Below are 25,570 nucleotides of genomic sequence, written 5' to 3'. Positions count from 1 at the left end.
AATCACTGCGGGAACCCCAAATCTTGGTATAATTTCTTGCTACAATGCTTTAGCCACTTCTCTTGTTTTATTGGTTCGGCAGGGAAACGCCTCTGGCCATCCTGAAAAGGTATCAGTTAACACCAATAGGTATCGAAACCCCCCTTTTCTTGGAAGTTCTGAAAAATCAATTTGCCATTGTTGTCCCGGATAGTTTCCCTTCCCTATTTGGCCAAACTGGACTCTGGGACCTGTCCTAGGGTTGTTCTGTAGACATACCTCACACTGCTGAGTGACTTGTTTGACAGTGGCATATAGATTCCGAGCACATATTAGCCTACTCAGGTATCTGTAAAGTGCCTCTGTTCCCCAATGGAATTTCTTATGTTCTGCCATGACTACAGCCCATAGTAACGAGAAAGGCACTATTATTTTTCCCTGTGGGGTTCTGGCCCATTTCCCTTCAATTTTCCCATTTAAGTCTTTGATCAATTTGTGATTGTCCCTAGAATATCTAGGTTCATCGTCAATTTGTATCTTACCATCTGGGACCAAGGATTGTACCTCTGCATTACCCATCTCTGCTGCTCTTTTGGCTTCTCGGTCCGCCAGTGCGTTGCCCGTTTCCGGAGTGGTATTCCCTTTTTGGTGAGCTTTGCAGTGCATGATAGCCTGGTACTTAAGAAACCTCTGAGGTGAAAGCCAATGCCCCCCTTTTACTTCCAGTACTGCTGAGTCGGTATGTGATACCATAACTGTGATTTTCTGGCCTAGGGTGAACTTATGGGCCTCTTGGATGTTTATTACCACTGCTGCCACTGCTCGGAGACAGCTAGGCCACCCTTTACTTACTCTGTTGAGCTGTTTGGAGAAGTATGCCACCGCCCTTCGATAGGGTCCCAGATTCTGAGCTAGGACTCCTAAGGCCATTCCTTGCTTTTCATAGGAAAACAACCAGAAAGGTTTAGCAGTATCGGGTAATCCCAGGGCAGGTGCTTCCATTAACCTCTTTTTTAACTGATGGAAGGCTCTGTCCGCTTCCTTATTCCACACAATATTCTTTGAGTTAGATTTTAATAACTCGTATAGCGGCTTTACCAAGAGTCCGTAGTTATATATCCAGAGACGACACCATCCTGTCATTCCTAGAAAGGTCCGAAGTTCCTTAGGCGTCTGTGGTCGAGGTGTCTGGCAAATGGCCTCCTTCCTCTCCTTCCCTAGTGTCCGTTGGCCTGTGGTTATTTCATATCCCAGATAGCCCAGCAGCAAGTGACCTATCTCTGCCTTCTGTGGAGAAACTTTATAGCCATTAAGTCCAAGAAAATTTAGCAGGCTCACAGTCCATTCTAGGCATGTCTCTGGTGTCAGTGGCAAGTAATATATCGTCCACATACTGCAATACCACTCCTGTCCCAGGCGGGCGTTTCCACTGTTCTAAATCTTTGGCTAGCTGATTTCCAAAAAGTGTTGGGCTATTTTTAAAGCCCTGCGGTAACACAGTCCATGTAAGCTGTGTTTTCCTCCCAGATTCTGGGTTTTCCCATTCGAATGCAAATAAAAGTTGGCTCTCTGGGCTCAGAGGCAAGCAGAAAAAGGCATCCTTTAGGTCCAGGACGGTAAACCATGCCAATTCAGGTACCAATTTAGTTAGGAGAGTGTATGGATTTGCTACTACCGGATGTAAATCCTCAACAATTTTGTTGATAGCCCTGAGATCCTGTACTATGCGATAGCTACCATCCGGCTTTTTGACAGGTAATATTGGAGTGTTATACTCGGATTCACATTCTTTCAGCAGCCCATACTCGATAAACTGGTCTATAGTTTGTCGGATCCCCTTCCTATCCTCTATCCTGAGGGGGTACTGTTTGACTCTCACCGGTCGTGCTCCTTGTTTGGGTTTTATCACTATTGGGGAAGCACTTTTTGCTCTCCCCGGCACTCCCGAGGCCCATACCCCCAGATAAATTTGGTCTCCTCAGGCACTCCTGGAGTAATGGGAGTTCCTATCAGGGCCAAACTTAGTACTTCAATTAGTTGATCTTCTCTTATCCGAAGTTCTATTTTTCCTTTTTTGAATTTAATTTCTGCTCCCAATTGTTCTAATAAATCTCGCCCTAGCAGGGGTTTCGGGGAGCTTGGCATATATAAGAATTTGTGTATCCCCAATTGTTTTCCCAATTTGAACCTAAGAGGTTTGAGAAAATATGCCTTTTCACTCTGGCCAGTGGCTCCCTTTACTGTTACAAAATCAGTATCAATAGGGGTCAGGGCTTGATTCAAGACCGAGAATGTTGCTCCTGTATCTACCAAAAATTCTATTTCTTGTTGCTTTTTCCCTAGCCTTAGAGTAACCAGTGGATCCGCTAGGGTAGATTCCCCAGGTCCCTGTCAGTCCCCCTTTGCCTGGACCTGTATCTTTCCCTTCTCAGAGGACTTTTAGGTCTCACATCTCCAAATCCTTTACTCTCTTGTAGCGCCGCTACTAACTCTCACTTATCTTTCCTTCCGTCTTAACAGTCTCCATGCTTCTCTGCTTTCTGCCAGCCTCAACTCTCTCCGGATATCACTTGCTGCAACATCTCTTCAACTTTCCTTTTCCTTCTTTATTACACTATTGGGTCTTGTGGAGCCACTAGTCCACAGTCCTGCTGATATTTGGGGTGGTTCCGAAGGGTGAAAAACATGTCCGCATATGTGACTTCATCCCACTTTCCTTCCCTTCTAAGGAATAGCATTAATTGTAATATAGTATTGTAATTAAGGGTCCCGTTAAAGGGCCATTTCTCCTGATCATCTAACTTGTAAAGGGGCCACCATTGATTACAATATTTAATTAAGGTTTTCTTGTCCACGCTGCCACCCGGTGAGCCTCCTATCTCCTTCCAGTGTGCTAAAATACACCCTAGGGGACTCTTTTTCAGTATCTCGCCTCCTTGATTATTGCCCATTTTATGTCCTCCCTACCCCCTTGGTTAAAAGGTGACCCTGATCTCCGTGTGTCACCTGGGTGTTATTCCTGTTTCCCTCCCGGGAAATGGTACAGCTATATCCCTGTCACTACCTTTATCTCCAGGGGTAGGCTATGTCTCCACAGATTACTTGTTTCAACTCTCCCGCCCGCTCGATCTTTTCCCACTCAGTCCAGCTACCACACTGTGGACACCAAAAATCGTCCTCCTGATCTACCCAAACCTCCGTATTACAAGCAAAGCACTTTAAGATAAAAATAGGATCACAAACGTTATCCGAATGTCCAAGACACTGCCACTTAATATTCTCAATATTTGGTTCACACAATGTTTCTTTACAGTCTGTCATACGCTTCGTTCGTCTCCGGCCGCTCTCCTCGCGGAGAACACGGAACCGCGGATCAGAACTCCACACTCGCTCCGCAGCAGTGCCGCGTCTCAATCACTCATTTCACTCATACAATAATTTCCACCTTATATTAGACAATAACATGGTAGTGGTACCTTATGACAAATACAACAAGTAACCAACAGTATTACAATTCCACACACTAACACAAAAACCAAAACCGAGGGATCCCACACAAGCATAACCCAACCGTTAGCCCAAGCTTGAGCATACCCTGGGGCGAGTACACTGACTCTTTACCACGCGTAGGACGTCTCCTCACGACTTACAGGTCCCCCTTAAGAAAACCCTAAACATACCTGGTCCGCAGTAGATGGTCCTTGTCTGTCCCCGCGGTGATCTGAATGAGTGGGGGAGTCCTCCCGAGAAATCTCGGGGGCGCCCAGAGGAGTCCCGTCCTCAGCAGGTCCCGCAGCTGGACAGAGAGGGTCCCATCTGGGGTGCCAAATTGATGCGCGGAAACAAACCCTACAACTCGAATAGAGTTATAAAGCAGGTATGTTTATTGCAGCGCCGGGTGCAAGGGGGATTTCTCCTCCTAACTTGCACACTGGCTCGTAAAACAAGCATCTATTTATGATAAAAAGCATACATATTCATTAATGTGGGCTGGGTTATTATAATGAATTCTAAGAAAAGGCATTACTATTCTAATTATTTCTAGGAACTCATTATCATAAGTCTCCTCCCCTTGCCGCATGCGTACTATCGCCCAGTGGTCGTGGGCCAGGGTCTTCTTGAGGAAGACTCATAGCCTTCTTTACCGTGTACTTTTACCTTTGGCTTAGAATGTTGGGCTGGCTGGACCCCAAACAGCGAAACTGGTCCCGACCAGATGGACACTTTACCCAGACAATTGGGTTCCTCCTTAGCATGCAGGCTGTTCCTGCTATCTTATACACAAGGCCAGTTCCTTATCTTGGAATGCTGGGCTCCTGGGCTCCGAGCTCTGTTCTTTGCCAAGCTGTACTAAATCTACACTAACGACCTTTAACCATTCATTCTCTGAATCAGTGTGTCCACAAAATCTGTGGATGCCCGGTGGAACCAAACCCCGAGTCCCCCCTTTCTGTCTGGCTAGTTTTAGGGGGACAAGCAGTAAAGTAAACAAGTTGCGCAATGCGGGCAGCCCGGGGAACGGTGCATGGTGGTGTCGGAGTCCAGGCCATGATTTTTATTTCCCCCGTGTAGTCCAAGTCGATGACACCAGGGAGAACAAACAGACCCTGTAATGTGGTGGAAGATCAGTCTAAAAGCTGTACTAAATCTACACTAACGACCTTTAACCATTCATTCTCCAAATCAAGAGTCAGGAATGGATCCAGTGATATGGCAGCTTTGTGGAGCCTCAGATGGGGAATGCTTTCCAGGATACTGAGTTCTTCAGTGCATTTGTGCTGGCCTTAGGTTGCTGAGGAATACAAAAGCAAAGTTCCCTTGGTTGCTTATAATACGTTATAAACGTCACCTCATTTACTGGTTCTGTTTCTGACTCCCCACCACTGCCAGGACTAGCTCGCTCTCTCCTCTCTGCCAATACAGCAGAGGTCCCCCACTCCCCTTTGGTTACACTGTGTGTATGTCTGAACATGCAAGACAGCAAGCTCCACTTCATATCCTATTTGGGGTCCAGCCCTCTCCGGTGAGGGCTAGCTGTCAGTAGGAATGGGTAGCCAAGCCTTTATGCCCACATGTTTCCAAGCCACCATTGAGATTGGCAGTAAAGGTGTCCCCCATGGGTGAATTCCTGTGCTGTAGAAACTCATGTCTCAGGAACTGAACCGAGACTGTCAATTCATTTTCCTTGGCTCAACAAAGAGCTATCAGGCAATAACCAATTTCATCTATTGCTAGCAGAGATGGGATTCAAACTCCATCTTTAATTATTATCATTACCCAAGCTAGTTTTGTAGAGGAGGAGTTGCCGGCATGCTAATATGACAGCCTTATCTATTAGCTCTGCTGATTGGCAGGCTGCTGCTCTGGGCCAGTCAGTCCCAGGATCAGTCCCGATCACAACAGACACCATCCAGTGATGTTGGGCAAGATCAGGGCTTCACTTGTGCAGGCAAAGAAAGGGACTGACTTACCCCACACCTGACATTTCAGTCCTGAAAGATGTCAGACAAGAAGAGTTTAGAGAGGGGGTGAATGAGGAGAAAAAAGAAAGAGTGACCTGTCTGCACCTGTGGAAGGTCCAGAATGAAAACCAAGCCGCACAGCATTCAGTCCAGACATACACCATGCCCTAAAAATGTATCTGGCTCAGTGACCCCCAGGCTAAGTTACTTACTACAGGAAATCTTTGGCTGCATTGTGTCTGTCCACCCTAAATCTCCGGATGAGAGCTTTCCCATTCATATTTTTTATCAGCAGTTCCAAAACTGCGACAGTGAGCATCTGAAACATCATTATGACTAGGAAACATTTATTTGACCCATTTGTAACAATTTGCCACATGCCATAAACCACGTTTTACTGGTAAAATAAATAAGTGAATGAATGCACTCATTAAAAATAAAATAACAAGTCACCATCTTCAATTGTAGCCTAAGCTACTTTAATGATGCCATGTACTTCCAACAATTGTGCTGCAGCCATAATGAATTAGGTTGTTTAAAGCAGTTGTGGAAGCCTTTCCAGAGCCAAAGTGCTTTCTCCTCTGATCTAGAAGAAGGTGTAAATACAAATCAGGCTCTGTGCTGATGTTTTCAGAGGCACCTAAGTGAGTTAAGACCTTGAGCTTTGTTTTTAAATGTGATTTAAACTAAGCTCCCCAAAAATATGGAGTTAAGTGCCTGACCCTGACTTATGCGTTTATGGCCTTAGGCAAAGGGAGGGAAGTCTGGTCCTGACTCTGCTGTTGAATTAATTTGTCACCTTGGCCAGCCACCTCCACCTCTCTGCATTTCCGAGTCTTTCTTGCTTTGTCCACTGGAAGCTCTTCATTGCCAGACATAACTCCTATTATGTTTTTGCACAGCACCCACCTCAGTAGGGGCTTGATTAGGGGTGGGGCTTGGAGGTGGGACAATTAAGGAAATAATAAAGATAATCTGGATTTCCAGGGATGAACTATATGAAGAGGACACAAATGCCCTGGATTTCTTGGCTCCTTTGAGGTGTAGGGGAAGAGACAGTGGGACATGTCTTTGACAGAGTGGTGTCCAGCCCCTAAATGGTGAAATGAGACTATAAAACACAGGATCAGTCTGTTTTGTGCCAGATCAGCACATTCTTTCTGTTATTGCAGTTATTGTTGTGTCTGAATACCTAATTAATTACAACAGGAAATGCCAGCTTCTTTAATCACAGCATCAGCTGCCCTAATCAATCTTAATAATATGGAATCTGTATTATGGCACCCATGAATTTTAATCTACATAAATTTCTTAAGAAATTGCAAGCTTGTTGTACAAAACGATATAATTATGGATACAGATTAGGGCTGTAGAGAGTGATTTAAATTGGATTTAAGGAGAAGGTGAATAGAGACCTCTCACTCAGTTATTTATTTATTTTAATCCTGGCCTTCACATAGAGTTGGGTTTTTTTCTATCATTATTTTATTTCCCCCACACTGACTGAACAGCACTGCCTCTCTTTGATCATCCTCCTCCCCCATCCAGCCTCTCAGAGGTGACAGTACCCAAGCTGCAGCTCCTGGGAGAGGTATAAAATACCTCCAGGACAGTGGGAGGAATGAACAGATGGGGCAGAGCACAAAGCTGTGGATCTGGATGATAACACGCTTTTGTAGACCCGTGCAGAGAGCAGCACTGCAAAATAGAGTGAAACAGATGGAATAAAGCATGTCTGTCGGGAAATGCATAGGCAATCAGAAGCAGGAATTGAAGAGGATATCATATAGGTGTAAAATTTACTGACTCCTTCCACCAAAGTTAAATCCCAGGGTGTTTTAAGGGCCCAAAATGTGCCAGACCCTACTTTTGTCTCAGAAGCACTGGGACCCTCTGATTTCAGAGAGCAGATTTCCTTGGCTTTTTCCTACCCCGAGCTGGGACAAGGACACTGTCCCATATCCCATTGAGGGGGATGGAGGGCCCCCTTTTGATGGCTTAGGCAGTAATCGTCATCCTTTTTCCTCACCGTCCCTACTGGTTTCAGTGCAGCTCCTCCCGATTTACACCCCTGACCATCACAGCAGACTCCAGCCCCCTATCCCCTACAACCATTTTCACCTGGAGCGCCCATATAAGAGCTCGTCTTGGCCAGACCCTTGTAGCCAGGTTACTGGCATCTCAGGAGGGATTCTTTATATAACAACACTTAAACTGATTTTATTTATTTTTAACAACACTCTTCATTCTGCTGCCTCCATCCTTTCATTCTCTGATAAAAGCTAAATGTTGGGCCTAACACTAGCTGAATGCCCCTTAAAAAAGTTGGATTTCAATCTAGAGATATATCAGTGTGACGAAACGGGAAAAAGGACTTCACTGAGAGGTTCAAATTAACAATTTATTTGGACTTCACTCACAGGTCCAATACGTCACTATTGCGAGTTCTATGTGTACAATGGCGATTACACTATTGCAATTTAAAAGCAATTCGCAGAATACACTATTGCAACCTACAAGTGATCCCGAAAAGTAACAACACAAACCACAAGCGCGCTAGATATTAATACCTTAAAAGAGTGCAAAAATCACGATCTTAATAGCATGCCATATACCATACGTATGTTTCTTTATCACTTACCCTTTCTCTCAGGTAAGGTCGCTCAATCCCTGGGAAGTTACCCTGTACAGTGTCCTGGACAAGGGGGGGGACGAATCTCCTACAGGCCAGCTATATCGTTGGAAGATTACCCCCATTTTTCTCCTCAAACCTTGCGGTTTATATTTCCTGATTCATAGATTCATAGATTCATAGATTGGTCCAGGCTGGAAGGGACCTCCAAAGGTCATCTAGTCCGACCTCCCCGCAGTCAGCAGGGACACCCCCAACTAGACCAGGTTGCCCAGGGCCTCGTCGAGCTTCACCTTGAATATCTCAAGGGAAGGGGCCTCAACCACCTCCCTGGGCAACCCGTTCCAGTGTTCCACCACCCTCATGGTAAAGAATTTTTTCCTAATATCCAATCTAAATCTCCCCTTCTCCAGCTTAAAACCATTGCCCCTCGTCCTGTCGCTGCAGGCCTTTGTAAACAGACCCTCCACAGCCTTCCTGTAGGCCCCCCTCAGGTACTGGAAGGCCGCTATGAGGTCTCCCCGGAGCCTCCTTTTCTCCAAGCTAAACAACCCCAGCTCCCTCAGTCTGTCCTCATAGGAGAGGTGCTCCAGCCCCCTGATCATTTTGGTGGCCCTCCTCTGGACCCGCTCCATCAGGTCCATGTCCTTTCTATATTGAGGGCTCCAGACCTGCACAAAGTACTCCAGGTGAGGTCTCACCAGAGCAAAGTGGCAGAATCACCTCTCTGGATCTGCTGGCAACACTTCTTTTGATGCAGCCCAGGATGTGATTGGCCTTTTGGGCTGCGAGAGCACATTGCCTGCTCATGTCCAGCTTCTCGTCAATCAGCACCCCCAAGTCCCTTTCCTCAGGGCTGCTTTCTAATACCTCATCCCCCAGTCTGTATTTATACTGAGGATTGTTTCTTCCCAGGTGCAGAATCCTGCACTTGCTTTTGTTGAACCTCATGAGGTTCATCTGGGCCCACCTCTCCAGCCTGTCCAGGTCCCTCTGAATGACATCCCGTCCCTCCGGTGTATCGACAACACCACACAGCTTGGTGTCATCTGCAAACTTGCTGATGGTGCTCTCAATCCCTCTGTCTATGTCTTTGATAAAAATGTTAAACAGTACTGGTCCAAGGACGGACCCTTGAGGGACACCACTAGTCACTGCTCTCCATCTGGACTTAAAGCCATTGAGTACCACCCTCTGGGTGCGACCATTCAGCTAATTCCTTATCCACCGAACCGTCCACCCATCAAATCCGTATCCCTCCAATTTGGCAAGTAGAATGTTGTGAGGAACTGTGTCAAAGGCCTTACAGAAGTCCAGATAGATTACATCCATAGGTCGCCCCTTGTCTACTGACCTAGTCACTTTATCATAGAAGGCCACTAGGTTAGTCAGGCAGGACTTGCCCCTAGTAAAGCCATGTTGGCTGTCCTGAATCATCCCCCTGTCCTCCATGTGCCCAAGCATGGCGTCCAGAAGGATCTGTTCCATGATCTTCCCAGGCACAGAGGTGAGGCTGACAGGTCGGTAGTTCCCAGGGTCCTCCTTTCTTCCCTTTTTAAAAATGGGTGTGATGTTTCCTTTCTTCCAGTCTGCAGGGACTTCACCTGACTGCCATGACTTTTCGAATATCATGGAAAGTGGTTTTGCAACTTCATCAGCCAGTTCCTTCAGGACTCTGGGATGGATTTCATCAGGTCCCATGGACTTGTATGTCTTTAGATTCCTTAGGTGATCACGTACCATGCCTTCAGTTATAGTGGGATGGACTTTGTCACCTGGATCCTCAACTTGTGGGCCATCAATACAAGAGCTAGGAGGAGAGGGGTTGCCAGTGAAGACTGAGGCAAAAAAATTATTGAGAACTTCTGCCTTCTCTTCCTCCATTGATACAAGTTCCCCATTGCTGCTCCTCAGGGGGGGTACGTTTTCTTTAACCTTCCTTTTCTGGTTAATGTACCTGTAGAAGCCTTTCTTGTTTTTCTTTATGTCCCTTGCCAAGTCCAATTCTAGCTGTGCCTTGGCCTCCCTGACCTCATTCCTACACAGCCGGGCAACATCCCTATACTCTTCCCAGGTTGCCTGTCCCTTCTTCCGTTTCCTGTGTAGCCCCATCTTACCCCTTAGTTTGACCAGCAGGTCCCGGCTCAACCATGGTGGTTTCTTGCCTTCCTTTCCTTACCCAATTTCCTACATGTTGGGATTGAGATCTTTTGTGCTCTATGGAGAGCATCCTTAAGGATCTGCCAGCTTTGTTCTGCTCCCTTGTCCCTAAGGGCAGTTTCCCATGGGGTCCTAGTGGATTCTGTGGGGGTGCAGGATTATGCCTGAGTGGATTACACTATCTGGGATGTTTACCTCTGGTGGTGCGATGGCTCCTAAGTCTCTGTTGCCAATTTTGTGATGTCTAGCACTCAAAGTCATGGGACTAGTGGTGGGATGGGACTCAGGGCATTTTATTTGTTAAGGGAGTTAAGGCTCCATTCGGTTCCGGTTCTTATTGTGATGCAATCTTGAGACAACCCCGGGCTGAGCCGTTTTTGCAGCTCCCCCCAAGTTATCTCTGCATAGACAAGGCAAGGCGGAGATGAAGCTGAGTCGGATGACAACCCCCTGCATCTCACCTATTGTGCTCTGAAACCGGTTTGGCTGGGTGCTCCCATACAATCAGTCGTAAAAAAAGCTTCCTGGTGTTAATTTTAAAGAACTGGTATTTCATTGTGACTTGGGAAATCACTTACTTTTTGGCATAAGGCAGAGGATTTGGCAAGTGACATTAACAATTCTACTTTCTTTGAGGGACTTGGGAGTCATTTCTCGACTTCTCCTTAATGAATAAGTGCTGCCTTTGATAAATTTATGTTTATGGCCATATAGTAGGTCATTGGCTTGTTTTATGTCTCCAGGTTTATGGAACGTTATCTGCCATGGTCACCTTGTGGCATCTTGGCCAGGATTGTCTTGCAAAGAGACAATTGTATCATCTGAGCAGGATTTTTCCCATGGAGATATGGAAATGATCAAACCAATATAGACACGATGTCCAGGGATAAGGCTCTTCTCCTGAGCTGCCAAATGAAGTTATTATTAGCATCTGTTTGCCCTGACAAGGCCAGATCCTCAGCTTCTGTAAAGCAGCAAGGTTGCATGGACTTCAGCAGGGCTGACATGATTGATGGTTGCCCTATGGCCTCTCAGGAGCCTCTTCTTTCATTTCACCAGCTGATCCTCAGTATGTACAGTAAAGCCTTTGACAATGTTTCCTACAGCATTTTCCTGGAGAAACTGGCTGCTCGTGGTTTGAATGGGTGTACTCTTCGCTGGGTAAAAAACTGGCTGGAGGGCCAGGCCCAGAGTGGTGGTGACTGGAGTTAAATCCAATTGGCAGCCAGTCACGAGTGGTGTTCCCCAGGGCTCAGTATTTGGGCCGGTTTTCTTTAATATCTTTATCAATGATCTGGACAAGGGGATCGAGTGCACCTGTGGGAAAGTAATGGAAGATTGGCGAGGACTGTAAACATGCTCAAGTGACTCACATGTGGAGTGCTGGAAAACACATATATCATACTAACTGTTGCTTAGTTTTATGTGCTCAACAAGTAGGACATCTGCACTTAGATAAAGTAGGCCTGGGATGGGCTCAGGGGCACCTTATCGAACACGCCTGAGATTCCTGCCCTGCTGTTGAAGAGATCAAAGCACAGCGGAAAACTCTGCCTGCCAGAATCCTTGAAATACAGGCCAGAACAGCAAGTGTGAGCTCTCACTCTCTCATTCCCATGCTAACAAGGACTCTCTTGCTAATAAGAACTCTCTCTCACTCCATGGTGCCTGCGTCCCCTGCTTGCCTGCCTCTGCCCGGGTGCTGCTTCGGAGATGACACATGAGGTATCGAGACTAAATTTGTTCTTTGCCTTTCATCCATGGTTTTGTGGTTGTTCCTGCATCCTGCCTGCATCGGCTCACACAGCACCCTTAGAAAATTTGCAAATGACACCAAGTTAGGTGGGAGTGTCGATCTGCTGGAGGGTAGAAAGGCTCTGCAGAGGGTTCTGGACAGGCTGGACTGATGGGACGAGGCCAATGGTATGAGATACAACAAGGCCAAGTGCCAGGTCCTGCACTTAGGTCACAATAATCCCATGCAGTGTTACAAGCTTGGGGAAGAGTGGCTGGAAAGCTGCCCAGTGGAAAAGGACCTGGGGGTGTTGGTCAACTGTCGGCTGAACATGAGCCAACAGTGTGCCCAAGTAGCCAAGAAGGCCAACAGCATCCTGGAACAGCGTGGTGAGTAGGACTCGGGAGGTGATCGTCCCCCTGTACTCGGCACTGGTGAGGCCCCACCTTGAATACTGTGTCCAGTTTTTGGCCCCTCACTACAGGAAAGACATTAAGATTCTGGAGTGTGTTCAATGAGCAACAAAGCTGGTGAGGGGTCTAGAAAACAAGTCTCATGAGGAGCGACTGAGGGAACTGGGGTTGTTCAGCCTTGTCGAGGTTTAGGCCGAATTGGCCTATTATGGGCGACAGATGCTCTCCCCCCACTTCTCACTCCCAGGAGAAGAGGAGGAAAGATAAAGAGATTTACAAGTTTAGAAGGAACTAAACTACTTTAATGAAATATTAATAATGAAATTAAAAGTAAATAATGAAGTAAATACAATATATACAAAACCATATCAAGCTCCCAGGATGATGTCACTGGCAGGCACTGGGGAAGCCCCAGACTGGACTCAGCGACGAATGGGAACTGGATTCTAGCTCGAGTCAGGAACACACAGATCGGGATCAAAGGCAGATGAACAGACAGGGTCCTCTTTGGACGTCAGCCATTGAAGAAAGAGAGCTGACTCTTTGATCCCTCAGCTTTTATACTGAGCATGGGGCAGATGGGATGGAATACCCCTGTTGGTCAGTTCTGGGTCACCTGTCCTGTCCGCTCCTCCCTATAGGTGTGACCTCTCTACGCTTTTCCGTTTCTGACCCTCTAAGGGGGCAAATAACGAAATTGGCTGACCTTGGTTGTTATAGCAATAAGTATAAGCAAGAGCCTCTCTGCATACCATTCCTTGGCATGAAGTACAAACATTGGTCTTATCACACTGAGAATGAGCAGTTTTCTCCACAATATGCTGTTAATTTCAGAGAGTTAGAAGAGGCCTTGCTAAGAAGTAAAATTACTGAATAGAAAGTTGGTTCTATTTTACCTCAAACTGGGACAAGCCTAGAGAAAAGGATGCTGAGGGGAGAGCTTATCACTCTCTACAACTACCTGAAAGGAGGTTGTAGAGAGGTGGGGGTCAGTCTCTTCTCCCAAGTAACAAGTGATAGAACAAGAGGAAATGGCCTCAAGTTGCACCAGAGGAGGTTTAGGGTGGATATTAGGAAAAATTTCTACACCGAAAGGGTTATCAAACATTGGAACAGGCTGCCCGGGGAAGTGGTGGAATTGCCATCCCTGGAGGTATTTAAAAGACAGGTAGACGTGGTGCTTAGAGACATGGTTTACTGATGGTTTTTATCAGGGTTAGGTTGATGGTTGGACTCAATGATCTTAAAGGTCCCTTCCAACCTAGATAATTCTGTGATTCTATTACATCACATTTAATCTCTTAAATGTCTGTATGTTGGACGTAAGATCTCCATGAGTCTGACCACAAGGAAAGATATTTTAAATGTTATCTATGGGCACATTTGCACAAACAGTCACCAGTGTATCCAAGGTCTTTTGATGATGTTGCAACTTAGAGACATGATAGTTCTGGTCCAAAAGCCCCTTTAAGGTGCTTTATGATATTCGTGTCCCTCATCTAGTGTCTCCTATATCCATATAGGTCTTACCAGCCCTTACTCGGCTTCTGGGCCACAGGGGCCTTACATCCTGGCACAGACAGCATGCAGAGGAGCTGAGGTCTCTTCCCAGCCCTTGCATGCCCATGCTCAACTAATATTTGCAGTAACAAAGACAACTGGCCATCTGGATGGGGCTGAGACAGGGTAACTCTCCTACCTTAGCACAGCATGATCTGTGTGAAGGCCAACACACAGGGGTGCACACCTTATTAAGTTATGTTTATTTTATGGAGGAATAAAGCAACCTTCCCTCATGGTCTCCTTCTATGGAGACACAGAAACGATTCATGTCTCCCCATCACTTTGTATTTTAGCATGTGGTGTGCTCCAGCCTACAGTCACACATAACTCCTGGGGCAGATTGGCTCTGGACTGAGCCCCTTGTACATCTGAGCCCTTGCTGAACTTCTAATGGATCATTAGTACGTAGGAGGGCTGTCACTTTACTGAACACAGCATGGCCACAGCTTCCTCAAATGTCTAATCTGTGTCTTGCGATTTCTGGATCGATACCAGCCGTTGGCTTCATCCACACTACTGCTGGGGGCGCAGGCAGTTATGCCCTTCACTAGGTTTAATTCATCTGGCAGAGTGAGCAGCAGCATGAAAATATGCTCATGGCTTTGTGCCGGGGTACTCAGCCGGCCCTGGAGTCTGTGTCCCTGCATCTTCATAGGCCATGTTGGCCAGCATGGACACATCCACTGTACTGAAGTCACATCTTCATTTGCTGAATAAACACACTCTTTGAGCTAAGGAAGACGAGTTCTTCAGTGAGCAAAGGTGATCTTTTTTTTTTTTAAGAGGTGCCAAGTTAAATTCCTGCAGGTGATGACTCATCACAACCACTTTTCCCAAACAGCCAAGGTAGGATATGAGACTACAAGTAAAACACAGAGCCCCAAGCCAGGGGTTGCTGCCTCTCCATGCTGTCTAGTCCTACAACCATGGGATGCTTTCGACTTGCTCCTTTTCAAAGGTGTCCAGGGATGGTTGCATCAGTGTTAGGGTCCTGTGTGTTAGACCAGTCACCTCCCATCTTCTTTACCTATAAGTTAGTGATTCCCAGCCTGGAGCAAAGCTGACTGAAACCAGGGAAGAATCTTCCCACTGGATTGCATGTGCTATGTGCCAGGAGGAAATTCCCTGTGTGATTTGGGGCACAAGGCAGCCTTCTGAGAAAGAAACACCCAGTTAGGTACTGCCCTTGCTGACAAGTCAAGACTCAGGAAAACAATAAACTCTAAAAGCTTTATGTAGGAGGGAAAAAAGGATGCATTTAAAAGCCTGTTGTCCCAAACCCTTTAAACAAAGCATTTGTCCAGTTTTAATATTTAATCTTAAAGGTGAACCATGATTTTCAGTGTATATTCCCTAAGCAGAATTGCTTAGTTACAAAGGACAGAGTATGGCTCCAAAGGCAGGCGAGATATCCACACACAGGGTAAGGAGAGCAGCCCTGAAGTGAGCCAGGTGGTCCTATTCAGGACATAGATTCAGCTATAGCTGGGAGAGTGGGCAGTTCCCACACATGCCCAGCGAAGGCAAGGAATAAAGGAAAGGACAGGTCAGACAGGTACTGCTCAGTGACTTCTCCTGTATCAACAAAGGGACGAGTCCTGGGACGAGTCCTACGACTGGAGTGTGGCCATTGATGGCTACAAACTATTCAGAAGGGACAGGAGAGGAAGAAGGGGTGGAGGTGTTGCCCTCTATGTGAAGAAATGGCTAGAGTGTGAAGAGTTGTTGCTAAAAAATAGCCATGAGCAGGTAGAAAGCTTGTGGGTAGGAATTAGAGATCGGGACAACAAAGGGAACCTTGTGGTAGGAGTCTACTACAGGCCTCCTGACCAGGCAGAGCCTGTCGACGATGCCTTCTTACTCCAGCTGGAAGAGGCATCACGATCACAGGCTCTCATCCTGCTGGGTGACTTTAACCACCCTGACATCTGTTGGAAAAGCAACACGGCTGGCTGCAGGCACTCCAGGAAGCTCCTAGAGTGCCTAGACGACAACTTCTTGAGACAAGAAATCACCAGCCCTACTCGAGGAGATGCATTGTTGGACTTGTTGGTCACAAATGCAAGTGAGGCCATCAGGGATATCAAAGTTGAAGGCAGTCTGGGCTGCAGTGATCATGCCCTAGTGCAGTTCACTCTCTTAAGAAGTTTGAAGCCCAAGAGGAACACCATCAGGACGCTAAATTTTAAGAAAGCGAACTTCCAACTCTTCAAGGAGTTAGTAAATAGGACCCCATGGGAAACTGCCCTTAGGGACAAGGGAGCAGAACAAAGCTGGCAGATCTTTAAGGATGCTCTCCATAGAGCACAAAAGATCTCAATCCCAACATGTAGGAAATTGGGTAAGGAAAGGAAGGCAAGAAACCACCATGGTTGAGCCGGGACCTGCTGGTCAAACTAAGGGGTAAGATGGGGCTACACAGGAAACGGAAGAAGGGACAGGCAACCTGGGAAGAGTATAGGGATGTTGCCCGGCTGTGTAGGAATGAGGTCAGGGAGGCCAAGGCACAGCTAGAATTGGACTTGGCAAGGGACATAAAGAAAAACAAGAAAGGCTTCTACAGGTACATTAACCAGAAAAGGAAGGTTAAAGAAAACGTACCCCCCCTGAGGAGCAGCAATGGGGAACTTGTATCAATGGAGGAAGAGAAGGCAGAAGTTCTCAATAATTTTTTTGCCTCAGTCTTCACTGGCAACCCCTCTCCTCCTAGCTCTTGTATTGATGGCCCACAAGTTGAGGATCCAGGTGACAAAGTCCATCCCACTATAACTGAAGGCATGGTACGTGATCACCTAAGGAATCTAAAGACATACAAGTCCATGGGACCTGATGAAATCCATCCCAGAGTCCTGAAGGAACTGGCTGATGAAGTTGCAAAACCACTTTCCATGATATTCGAAAAGTCATGGCAGTCAGGTGAAGTCCCTGCAGACTGGAAGAAAGGAAACATCACACCCATTTTTAAAAAGGGAAGAAAGGAGGACCCTGGGAACTACCGACCTGTCAGCCTCACCTCTGTGCCTGGGAAGATCATGGAACAGATCCTTCTGGACGCCATGCTTGGGCACATGGAGGACAGGGGGATGATTCAGGACAGCCAACATGGCTTTACTAGGGGCAAGTCCTGCCTGACTAACCTAGTGGCCTTCTATGATAAAGTGACTAGGTCAGTAGACAAGGGGCGACCTATGGATGTAATCTATCTGGACTTCTGTAAGGCCTTTGACACAGTTCCTCACAACATTCTACTTGCCAAATTGGAGGGATACGGATTTGATGGGTGGACGGTTCGGTGGATAAGGAATTAGCTGAATGGTCGCACCCAGAGGGTGGTACTCAATGGCTTTAAGTCCAGATGGAGAGCAGTGACTAGTGGTGTCCCTCAAGGGTCCGTCCTGGGACCAGTACTGTTTAACATTTTTATCAAAGACATAGACAGAGGGATTGAGAGCACCATCAGCAAGTTTGCAGATGACACCAAGCTGTGTGGTGTTGTCGATACACCGGAGGGACGGGATGTCATTCAGAGGGACCTGGACAGGCTGGAGAGGTGGGCCCAGATGAACCTCATGAGGTTCAACAAAAGCAAGTGCAGGATTCTGCACCTGGGAAGAAACAATCCTCAGTATAAATACAGACTGGGGGATGAGGTATTAGAAAGCAGCCCTGAGGAAAGGGACTTGGGGGTGCTGATTGACGAGAAGCTGGACATGAGCAGGCAATGTGCTCTCGCAGCCCAAAAGGCCAATCACATCCTGGGCTGCATCAAAAGAAGTGTTGCCAGCAGATCCAGAGAGGTGATTCTGCCACTTTACTCTGCTCTGGTGAGACCTCACCTGGAGTACTTTGTGCAGGTCTGGAGCCCTCAATATAGAAAGGACATGGACCTGATGGAGCGGGTCCAGAGGAGGGCCACCAAAATGATCAGGGGGCTGGAGCACCTCTCCTATGAGGACAGACTGAGGGAGCTGGGGTTGTTTAGCTTGGAGAAAAGGAGGCTCCGGGGAGACCTCATAGCGGCCTTCCAGTACCTGAGGGGGGCCTACAGGAAGGCTGTGGAGGGTCTGTTTACAAAGGCCTGCAGCGACAGGACGAGGGGCAATGGTTTTAAGCTGGAGAAGGGGAGATTTAGATTGGATATTAGGAAAAAATTCTTTACCATGAGGGTGGTGGAACACTGGAACGGGTTGCCCAGGGAGGTGGTTGAGGCCCCTTCCCTTGAGATATTCAAGGTGAAGCTCGACGAGGCCCTGGGCAACCTGGTCTAGTTGGGGGTGTCCCTGCTGACTGCGGGGAGGTCGGACTAGATGACCTTTGGAGGTCCCTTCCGGCCTGGACCAATCTATGAATCTATGAATCTATGAAAGAGGCAGTCATTGCTAACTGTCAGCATGTCAGAGAGAGAACAAACATGCCTGAGTCCAGCCTCAGCTGGAGAGGAAGGAAACACTGTATCTCCTAAGCAGCAGAGACAATTTCTTCTTCTAGCTCTATAAACAGATGAGTGCAACCAAGGAAGGGCAGTTGCCTTTGGGGCAGATACAATAGATCATCTCCTTTACTGCAGACTGCAAAACCATAGGTATCTTATAAAGATTTGCTCCCTTTACCATGTCCCCTCACATTCCTCAGGAGATATCTTCTACCTGACAGGACTTGGTCATTTTGGAGGGGTTCAAGTTATTATGATCCTTTCTCCCAAAGCAGTGGGGGAACTGGCATATGACTCAAACTTTCATAGCTGTTCAGTTTTCTTCTGAAACAATATGCTCAATATGTTTTAGAGGAAAACAGTATTGAGCAGAGGTTAAAAAGAATAGACTTTAGTTGCTTCCTTCTTCAAGAAGGCAAGAATAAGTGGAAACAGTTTTTATATTTTCCAAGCATTTCCTCCAGTTTCCTGGAGCATCTACTCTTTACAAATATAACTTTGCATCTCTACTATGCCTTTCACTGATCTCCCACAGGTTTTAATGTATTGTCCTCACACCCCTTTTCAAGGGGTGAAAATCCTTACAGTAGGGCAGTGCTGCCCCATTTCACATACATACAAATTGAGGGACCTGCCAAAAGTCAATGAGAAAATCAGTCAAACAAATTCCAACCTAAGACTGAAATCCTACTTATTTCTTCCTGTGACTGCCCCAGCCTCAAAGTCCTTGTCACCCAGTAATGCCCGTAATGAACAAGCTAGCTAATTGGGCTTTTCCCCTCAAAGTTTGGTCTTCTCGCTATTCCTACTTGTATTTTGGGAGAAAAGTGCAAGACCTTGCAAGTTTCCATCATGATCAATGGTGATCTTTGAAGTTAAGGTTCAAGCTGGTATTTGCATCTGTAATAAAAGACTTTATCTGTGTTCCTTGGGTCCGTAACAGTAATGTTTGCCAACCTCCCCCACACTTCGGCATACAATCAGTGTCTCTCCTTGGATAGGTCAATGGCACCAGCTTTCCTTCCAAGAGGCCCACACCTTTGCATCTTCCAAGCCCTTGCCTCCAGCCACACCTCTGTGCTTGTAGGAAAGAAGGTGGTGGGATGGAGGGGAAAGTGGCAGCTCTCTAAGGGGTCATTCTACAAGTAAGAAGACAGAGGGACTACGTAGATGTAGAACTATGCAGCACCAATAAATACAAATTAAACTCATAACAAGAAGTGAAATATTAGGGCCAAGGTGACATTTGGACTGGAGGTTCAGCCAAGCTTTGCTTTAAATACTTTATTGCTGCATATAAAGAAAGAGCTTATCCAACATGTTTCTCTCTCTCTCTTTTTCTCTCCCTATCAACCAAAGGGGAAAAAGAAAAAAAAAAATCTTAACTAGCTTTAGTCGTATTTGAGCTAGACTTCAAAGTTTCACAAAAATAAACAATTTTAGGAGGGAGGACTGCACACTTCTAAAGAGAGAAAATGCACTTTGAAGCCAGCAAGGGACTGCATTCCTTACATGGAGATCCCTTACGTCCTCCCTGGAGCAGACAAGGGGTGTCCCCCTTCCCTTCAAGCAGCATCTCCTCTCTCACAGGGGGCTGCCCAGCAGCAACACAGTCTTTCGAAGGGATGTTGGGATGGCAGGAGCCACTGCTTTGTTCTCTTCTCCTTCCTCCTGCTATGCCCCTGTTGTTTTCTGCTCTGATTGAAAGTTTCATGTGACTAGCTGTCACTGAGATCTGAGTTTGCACAGCACCTAGCACAGTGTCAGTCCTGGCACGAGCTGCTCCTCTTCTGGGACCTTCAGCCCCTGAGTCTGTGTCTCACACAACATATTGATGAGGGAAGAGAAAGGGAAAGGGCCTGTCATGTTTTAATCCCTTAATTCCTTCTCTCTCTTGTGTCTCCACAGCACAGAGCCCCACTGCAGCAGACCCCTTGCAGCAAGCCTATGCTGGAGTGCAGCAGTACGCAGGTCGTTAGTATTAACACTTTCTCCCAATAAACCTTTCTCTCCTCTAAAGCTTTTAATCTCTGAACACACCTGAAGGGGCTGGGGGGGGGGATGTTTGCTGATACAGAGGCAAGCTGGGGGCCACAGACTCTCAGATTAAATTTGTACTTCTTGTGAAAACAAACATAAAGCCCAGGGTCTTCTCTCCCTAAGGAAACAACCTCCTCCCTTTCCCCAGGGAAAGGCTCTCACTGACCTGTACCTTGGTGCAGCTTCATTGGCAGGACCAGGTCCAGTCTGCTTAACACAGTGCACAAATGCAAAATCAGGCCACAGATTTTGGAGGCCACTTTCTTTAACAGGTCTCCTGAGTGCTGCAGCGAGGAGGGGAGATGGGCAACCAGACCCTGCAGAGCCACTGCTGCTGTGCCTGGCAGGGTATGGTATGTCTGCACATACCCATATTTTAGGGTATATCTACACTGGCCATACCCCAGCTAGTTAGTTTGAGGCTTGCTTAGGAGCTATGCAGACATACTCCTGGCTTCCCAGCAGCTTTCTCCACAGCTTCCAACGGGTCAGCCTCCACTCACTCACGCCATCCTGTATGCTGAGCAGCTCCTTTGCAGTTGATGGACTGACACCAGCCAAAGTGACCTGATGCAGACCACAACCCTGCCGTGTTCAGCCTCCCCTCACGAGATGTCCATGGCCAATGTTGCGAGGAAGCTGCTACCTCAAAAGTCATTATTTCCTGTGGTAACTGGAGCAATCATGGGCTCCCACTAAGGAATGGCTATTATCTCATGTCAATGCTGTACCTGGAAACCTTATTTAATTCTCCATGTAGGGCTTCATTTGCCAGTGTTTTAGTTATTATCATTTATTGCTTGTGAGGTTTGATAGATGGGAAGCAGCTCAACCCTTTGAGCTGTTAATTAACCCCTCTGCACACACATGGCCCCTATCCCCACTCGTAGGCAACCTGTACTCTGTATTTTTAGCAGCAAGGTATATCATCTACCATCTGTGATACTGAATAGCTGTCCTTGTCTGCTTGGTGGGGGAGCTGAGGTGGGGAAAATTGTTTAATTGCTGCACACTGTTTCCACTATGTTTATGTGGGAGAGAGGAAGTCTCTATGGACATGAAAGATGTATAAAATGTATATCCGAGAGTGTATGTACAACTGCGCCTATACATTTTGCAGGCATACGAAGGTTAGAGTAAGGGAGGAAACACACATGTGAACAGTTTTAATGAGCATGTGAATTAATCAGGGTGCAAGAGAGATTACACAGGGAAATGTGTGCATGCGCTCTTTGCATGGCTGTCAGCATGGGCATCAATGCGCTGAACTCGTGAATGAATGTGTTTGTGGTACCATCTGGGGTGGTTACGCATCTCTGCTGGGAGAGATCTCAGCAGAGACCCCCATTTACACTGTGTGGCTGTCCCTGGTGTTACTGCTGATGAAGCTGAAGGGAGGATGGGTGCTCAGGGCTATGTGGCACCTCCTGGGGCATGACCACGGTGTTTCTGCCACATCTCAGGCTGCATGAGATGGCCCTTCACAGAGCCAAAATGCAGGGGGAAAACCCACCTCTAGTTTGGTATAATGGTTTGGAGTGAAAGCTCCTTGCTTCCCAGCACTGAAATCTGTCCCTCTTTCTTCTCCCCTTTTCTCCCTCCTATAGCTGCTTATCCTGCTGCTTATGGCCAGATTAGCCAAGCGTTCCCACAGCCACCTCCCATGATCCCACAGCAACAGAGAGAAGGTAAATGGGCTGTCCTTTCTGGCCCCAGCATGCCATCCCCACCACATTGGTTCCCCTCCTCATACACCTAGAGAGTATCAATTAAACGCCCGATTACTTTGAATCCTTGGTCCACTGAGTCTTTGCTCCATTTCCACATGTGGCACAGCATCATTGGCACTAACAGTAGTATGCAGGAACACCCTCATGGGGAATCACTGCTGAGATCTCCTCAGTCCCCAGGGAGGGGACCATGCTGATGTGCACGGGCCATGGAAAGACCTGCTAGCAACATAGGCAATAATGTCCAGTGGGGGTCTGTGTTCGAGACAAGCAACAAGAATGTAGATAAAAATGCAATTTCATTGGAATAAAGAATTTAATAGGAAATAAAGCACTGGTGGCCTTTAATTAGAAGCAAGTAATGTAATTTCAGACACCTGCTATTTAGCGAACAAGGACCGGCTATTTAGAAGAGCTGATCTAGTCCTTTCAGCCTCCTTTGATAATGTGGAAACAGAAATCAGCCCTTTTAGAGCACAATTTCTATATCAGAATGAGACAAACCATATAGTAAAAATACTTATTTCTTTACATTGACTATGAGAGGAGCCTGGGTTATCTAGTCCACAGGACTGGATGGCTTCACTAGAGACATGAAAAGTAATGAGAGGTGAATTATCTCCCACTATTGCATGTAAATATTTTGGGAGGCAACCATGCCATGTAATGTTCCCTTTACAGTCAGTGAGGAGCAGTGGGATCCTCAGAGGCAACCCACTCAGGTAGTCCCAATTGTCCTTCAGGGAGTCCACTGCTCCCTTTTGACAAGAAGAGGGGACTGCTTGCCTAAGTGAGGCATTTAAGTCAGGTGCTTCAGCTTAGCGTAGAGACCCTCATTCTAAATAATTACATTTCAACTTTTATCCTCTATTAGATCACTAATTCAGATATATTCTGTTATTCGTGTAATTTTATATATATAATGACATTTAATATTTTAATAGTGTAACAGTCAGAATGAAATGAATCAAGATTACACTATCAAACTAAAACATTCTGATGGCCTAGATCTACTTTGAGGGAGAAATATAATTTTGTAAGAAAATTAGAAACGTCGGCATTTCGATCTAATTTGGAATTAGTTTTTTTCTGATGTCAGAATTTCCTGGGGAACACAACTTCCAGCTCCTGATTAGCTCTAGTACATGTTCCTGCTGGGAGAACAGATGCACAGACCTAACGTATCATTACAGGGATGTTTCCCCCATGATGAAGGATTTTGTTTTTTATTACTTACTGGAGCTAGATTAAGCACAGAACAAAATGGCAAGCAGATCATTGCTCAGCATAGCATTGTGCCAGGAACCATCAGAAGCAAGGGATAGCTATTGTGCACACTTTGAAGACCCACTGCCTAAAGATCCGTGTTCGCAAGGCATGGTGTGTTTCTGTGGATTGAGGGTGAGTGTCACACAGTGGCCAAGTTATCTCATAACTCCTCACTCCTTCCTGTAAGCAGCTGGTATTGAGGATGGTTGGAGGCCAGACATATGAGATGAACCACCAGTCCAATGCAGGTTGCCATTCCCAGTGTCCTCAGGCTTGTGACTCTCATCTGCCTTATGCTCAAACATACTGGGGACTGAATAGCAAGCAGATGCAGAAAAGGCAATGAAATTCCAGCCTCTGAGTATTTGATGTAGAGGTGAGGTGTGTAGTTGACCAAAGGGCTGCAGGATAACTTCATACAACCTTGCAGGACAGACCATTTTTAATTACTGTTGGAAGAGCAGTCTGGTCATAGCCTTTCCTTATGACACCAATTCCCAGTGTTGGGGATGCAATGATAGATAGCTGATGTCAGCACATGTATATATTTACTCATTGCCAGTGGACACCCAGGGATAGGTTGGGTCTGCGGTTGTCCCCATGCTAAAAAACTAACAATGAACTGGAGGGTGAGGAGCATGGGCAGAGCAATGGCTTAGCAGCTCAGGTCCAATCAAGCCAAATCAACACAGACCCACCAGAGAGTTCTCTACCATGTGCTACTGTGCCCTCAATCATGGGTTTTTCCATTATCCAGCATGGTTTGCCTGTAATTTACAGACCATTCATAAACTGTGCATTCCTTAAAATTTTTCTTTCCTTTTTGTCCAAATCAAGGCTATCTGTGCTTCTCGTATATTAATGAACAGAAATATCTAGACTTGAAGCCATAAAACCAAGACCCATGGTAGTTGTCAGGGTAGAAATTAACCTTCATTCTCTTCTCATAATGTGTCATGAAGGTTAGATTTCGAGCTGACTTACAGCCCTTTTGAAAACCAAAGTGTGTGGTAAATAATTTTAGTACTGTATTCAGCCCTGAACTGCCAAGTATACTGATCTCCAACAATCCATTAACTCAATTCAAAACAAGACCTTTCTCTCCAAGAAGATAGTTGGAGTCTTCACTAAGGTTTTGCTATATCAGCTGTGATCTTCCTCTTGCACTGGTGATCCTGATTGAGTCCTTTATAACTCATTGCATGTGTGCACTGAGAACTAGCTTAGCTCTTCATAGCATTCTGAGCTGAACAACTCATGCCTTTGGTTTCTTAAAAACATATACGTATATACAAAGAGGTGGCCATACACATAAACACATAGTCTTCCATGGAGTGCCCAGATTGATTTGACTCAAGCAAAATAAACTACAACAAGGTAGAAGGGCTGAGACAGAGAGCTTGTTTTTTGAATTCTTTACCAAGGAGTCTAACTGGGATAGGTAACTTACGGATTGATGGATTTAACAAGAAATTGCTTGTTAAATTCTAATGGCAGAATTTTCATATGTGAGGATGGTATAACAAATCAAACTACCCCAGGTTGTTTCTCAGTAGCAGGTGGAGTCTTCAGCGCTGGAAATTAGCAAAAACTCTTTGTAGTTGGGAACAGTGAGTTTGGCCTTGAATGCCTGAGTTGGTATGGGAAGCTGCAGCATGGGTTTCCCAGCCACATTTCAGAGCTGAATTGGGCTTTGAGGATGGTTTCTGATTTTTCACATCCTCCCTGGTCTCTTCCTCTTGGTCTCCAAGAGGTGTGAGGCAGAGCTGGTTTCAAGGTGAACTAAGGGTTGTTTTCTCCTTGAGCCCAACCTCTAAACCTGGTGTAGACAAAGTTGCATGCTTCTTGGTCTGCCTTAGGCCTTAGTAGGTGCTTCTTAGCACACACAGGCAGAATTCCTACTCATGCACAACACATCCAAGACCCCAGGAAATGCAGCTGGCATTTTTAAAAGAATTTGCCAGTTTTACAGAGCAAATTGCTGGCTCTGGTGATGTCAGTGGGAATTTTGCCACTAATTGCAGCAAAGCCAAGATTTTACCAATTCTGTTATAAAGGGGATCTCAAATCCCACAGCAGAAATGCTCTGGGGCATGTTCAGATGAAGGAATGAATTTTTCCCTGCTATTCTGGACTGTGGTCTTCTCCTGGACAG

General features: G+C 46.3%; 1 protein-coding gene across 48 annotated transcripts in view; it reads left to right on the top strand.

The window, feature by feature from the left end:
* Positions 1-25,570, top strand: part of LOC141476573 (CUGBP Elav-like family member 4) — an 800,950-nt gene that overhangs the window by 729,837 nt on the left and 45,543 nt on the right. For 19 of the 48 annotated variants that reach the window (XM_074165333.1, XM_074165309.1, XM_074165289.1 and 16 more), the window contains 2 exons: positions 20,285-20,350; positions 22,024-22,104. In XM_074165333.1, the coding sequence (XP_074021434.1) occupies positions 20,285-20,350; positions 22,024-22,104 (147 nt within the window). Of the gene's footprint in view, positions 1-20,284; positions 20,351-20,610; positions 20,617-22,023; positions 22,105-25,570 lie in introns of all 48 variants that reach the window. The other 29 variants (XM_074165331.1, XM_074165308.1, XM_074165326.1 and 26 more) reach the window with 3 other exon arrangements.

This window comes from Numenius arquata, chromosome W (genome assembly GCF_964106895.1).
Source record: "Numenius arquata chromosome W, bNumArq3.hap1.1, whole genome shotgun sequence".
NCBI classification, from domain to species: Eukaryota; Metazoa; Chordata; class Aves; order Charadriiformes; family Scolopacidae; genus Numenius; species Numenius arquata.
Note: the sequence above shows the minus strand (reverse complement) of the source record. Positions and strands in the feature narration are given on the sequence as shown.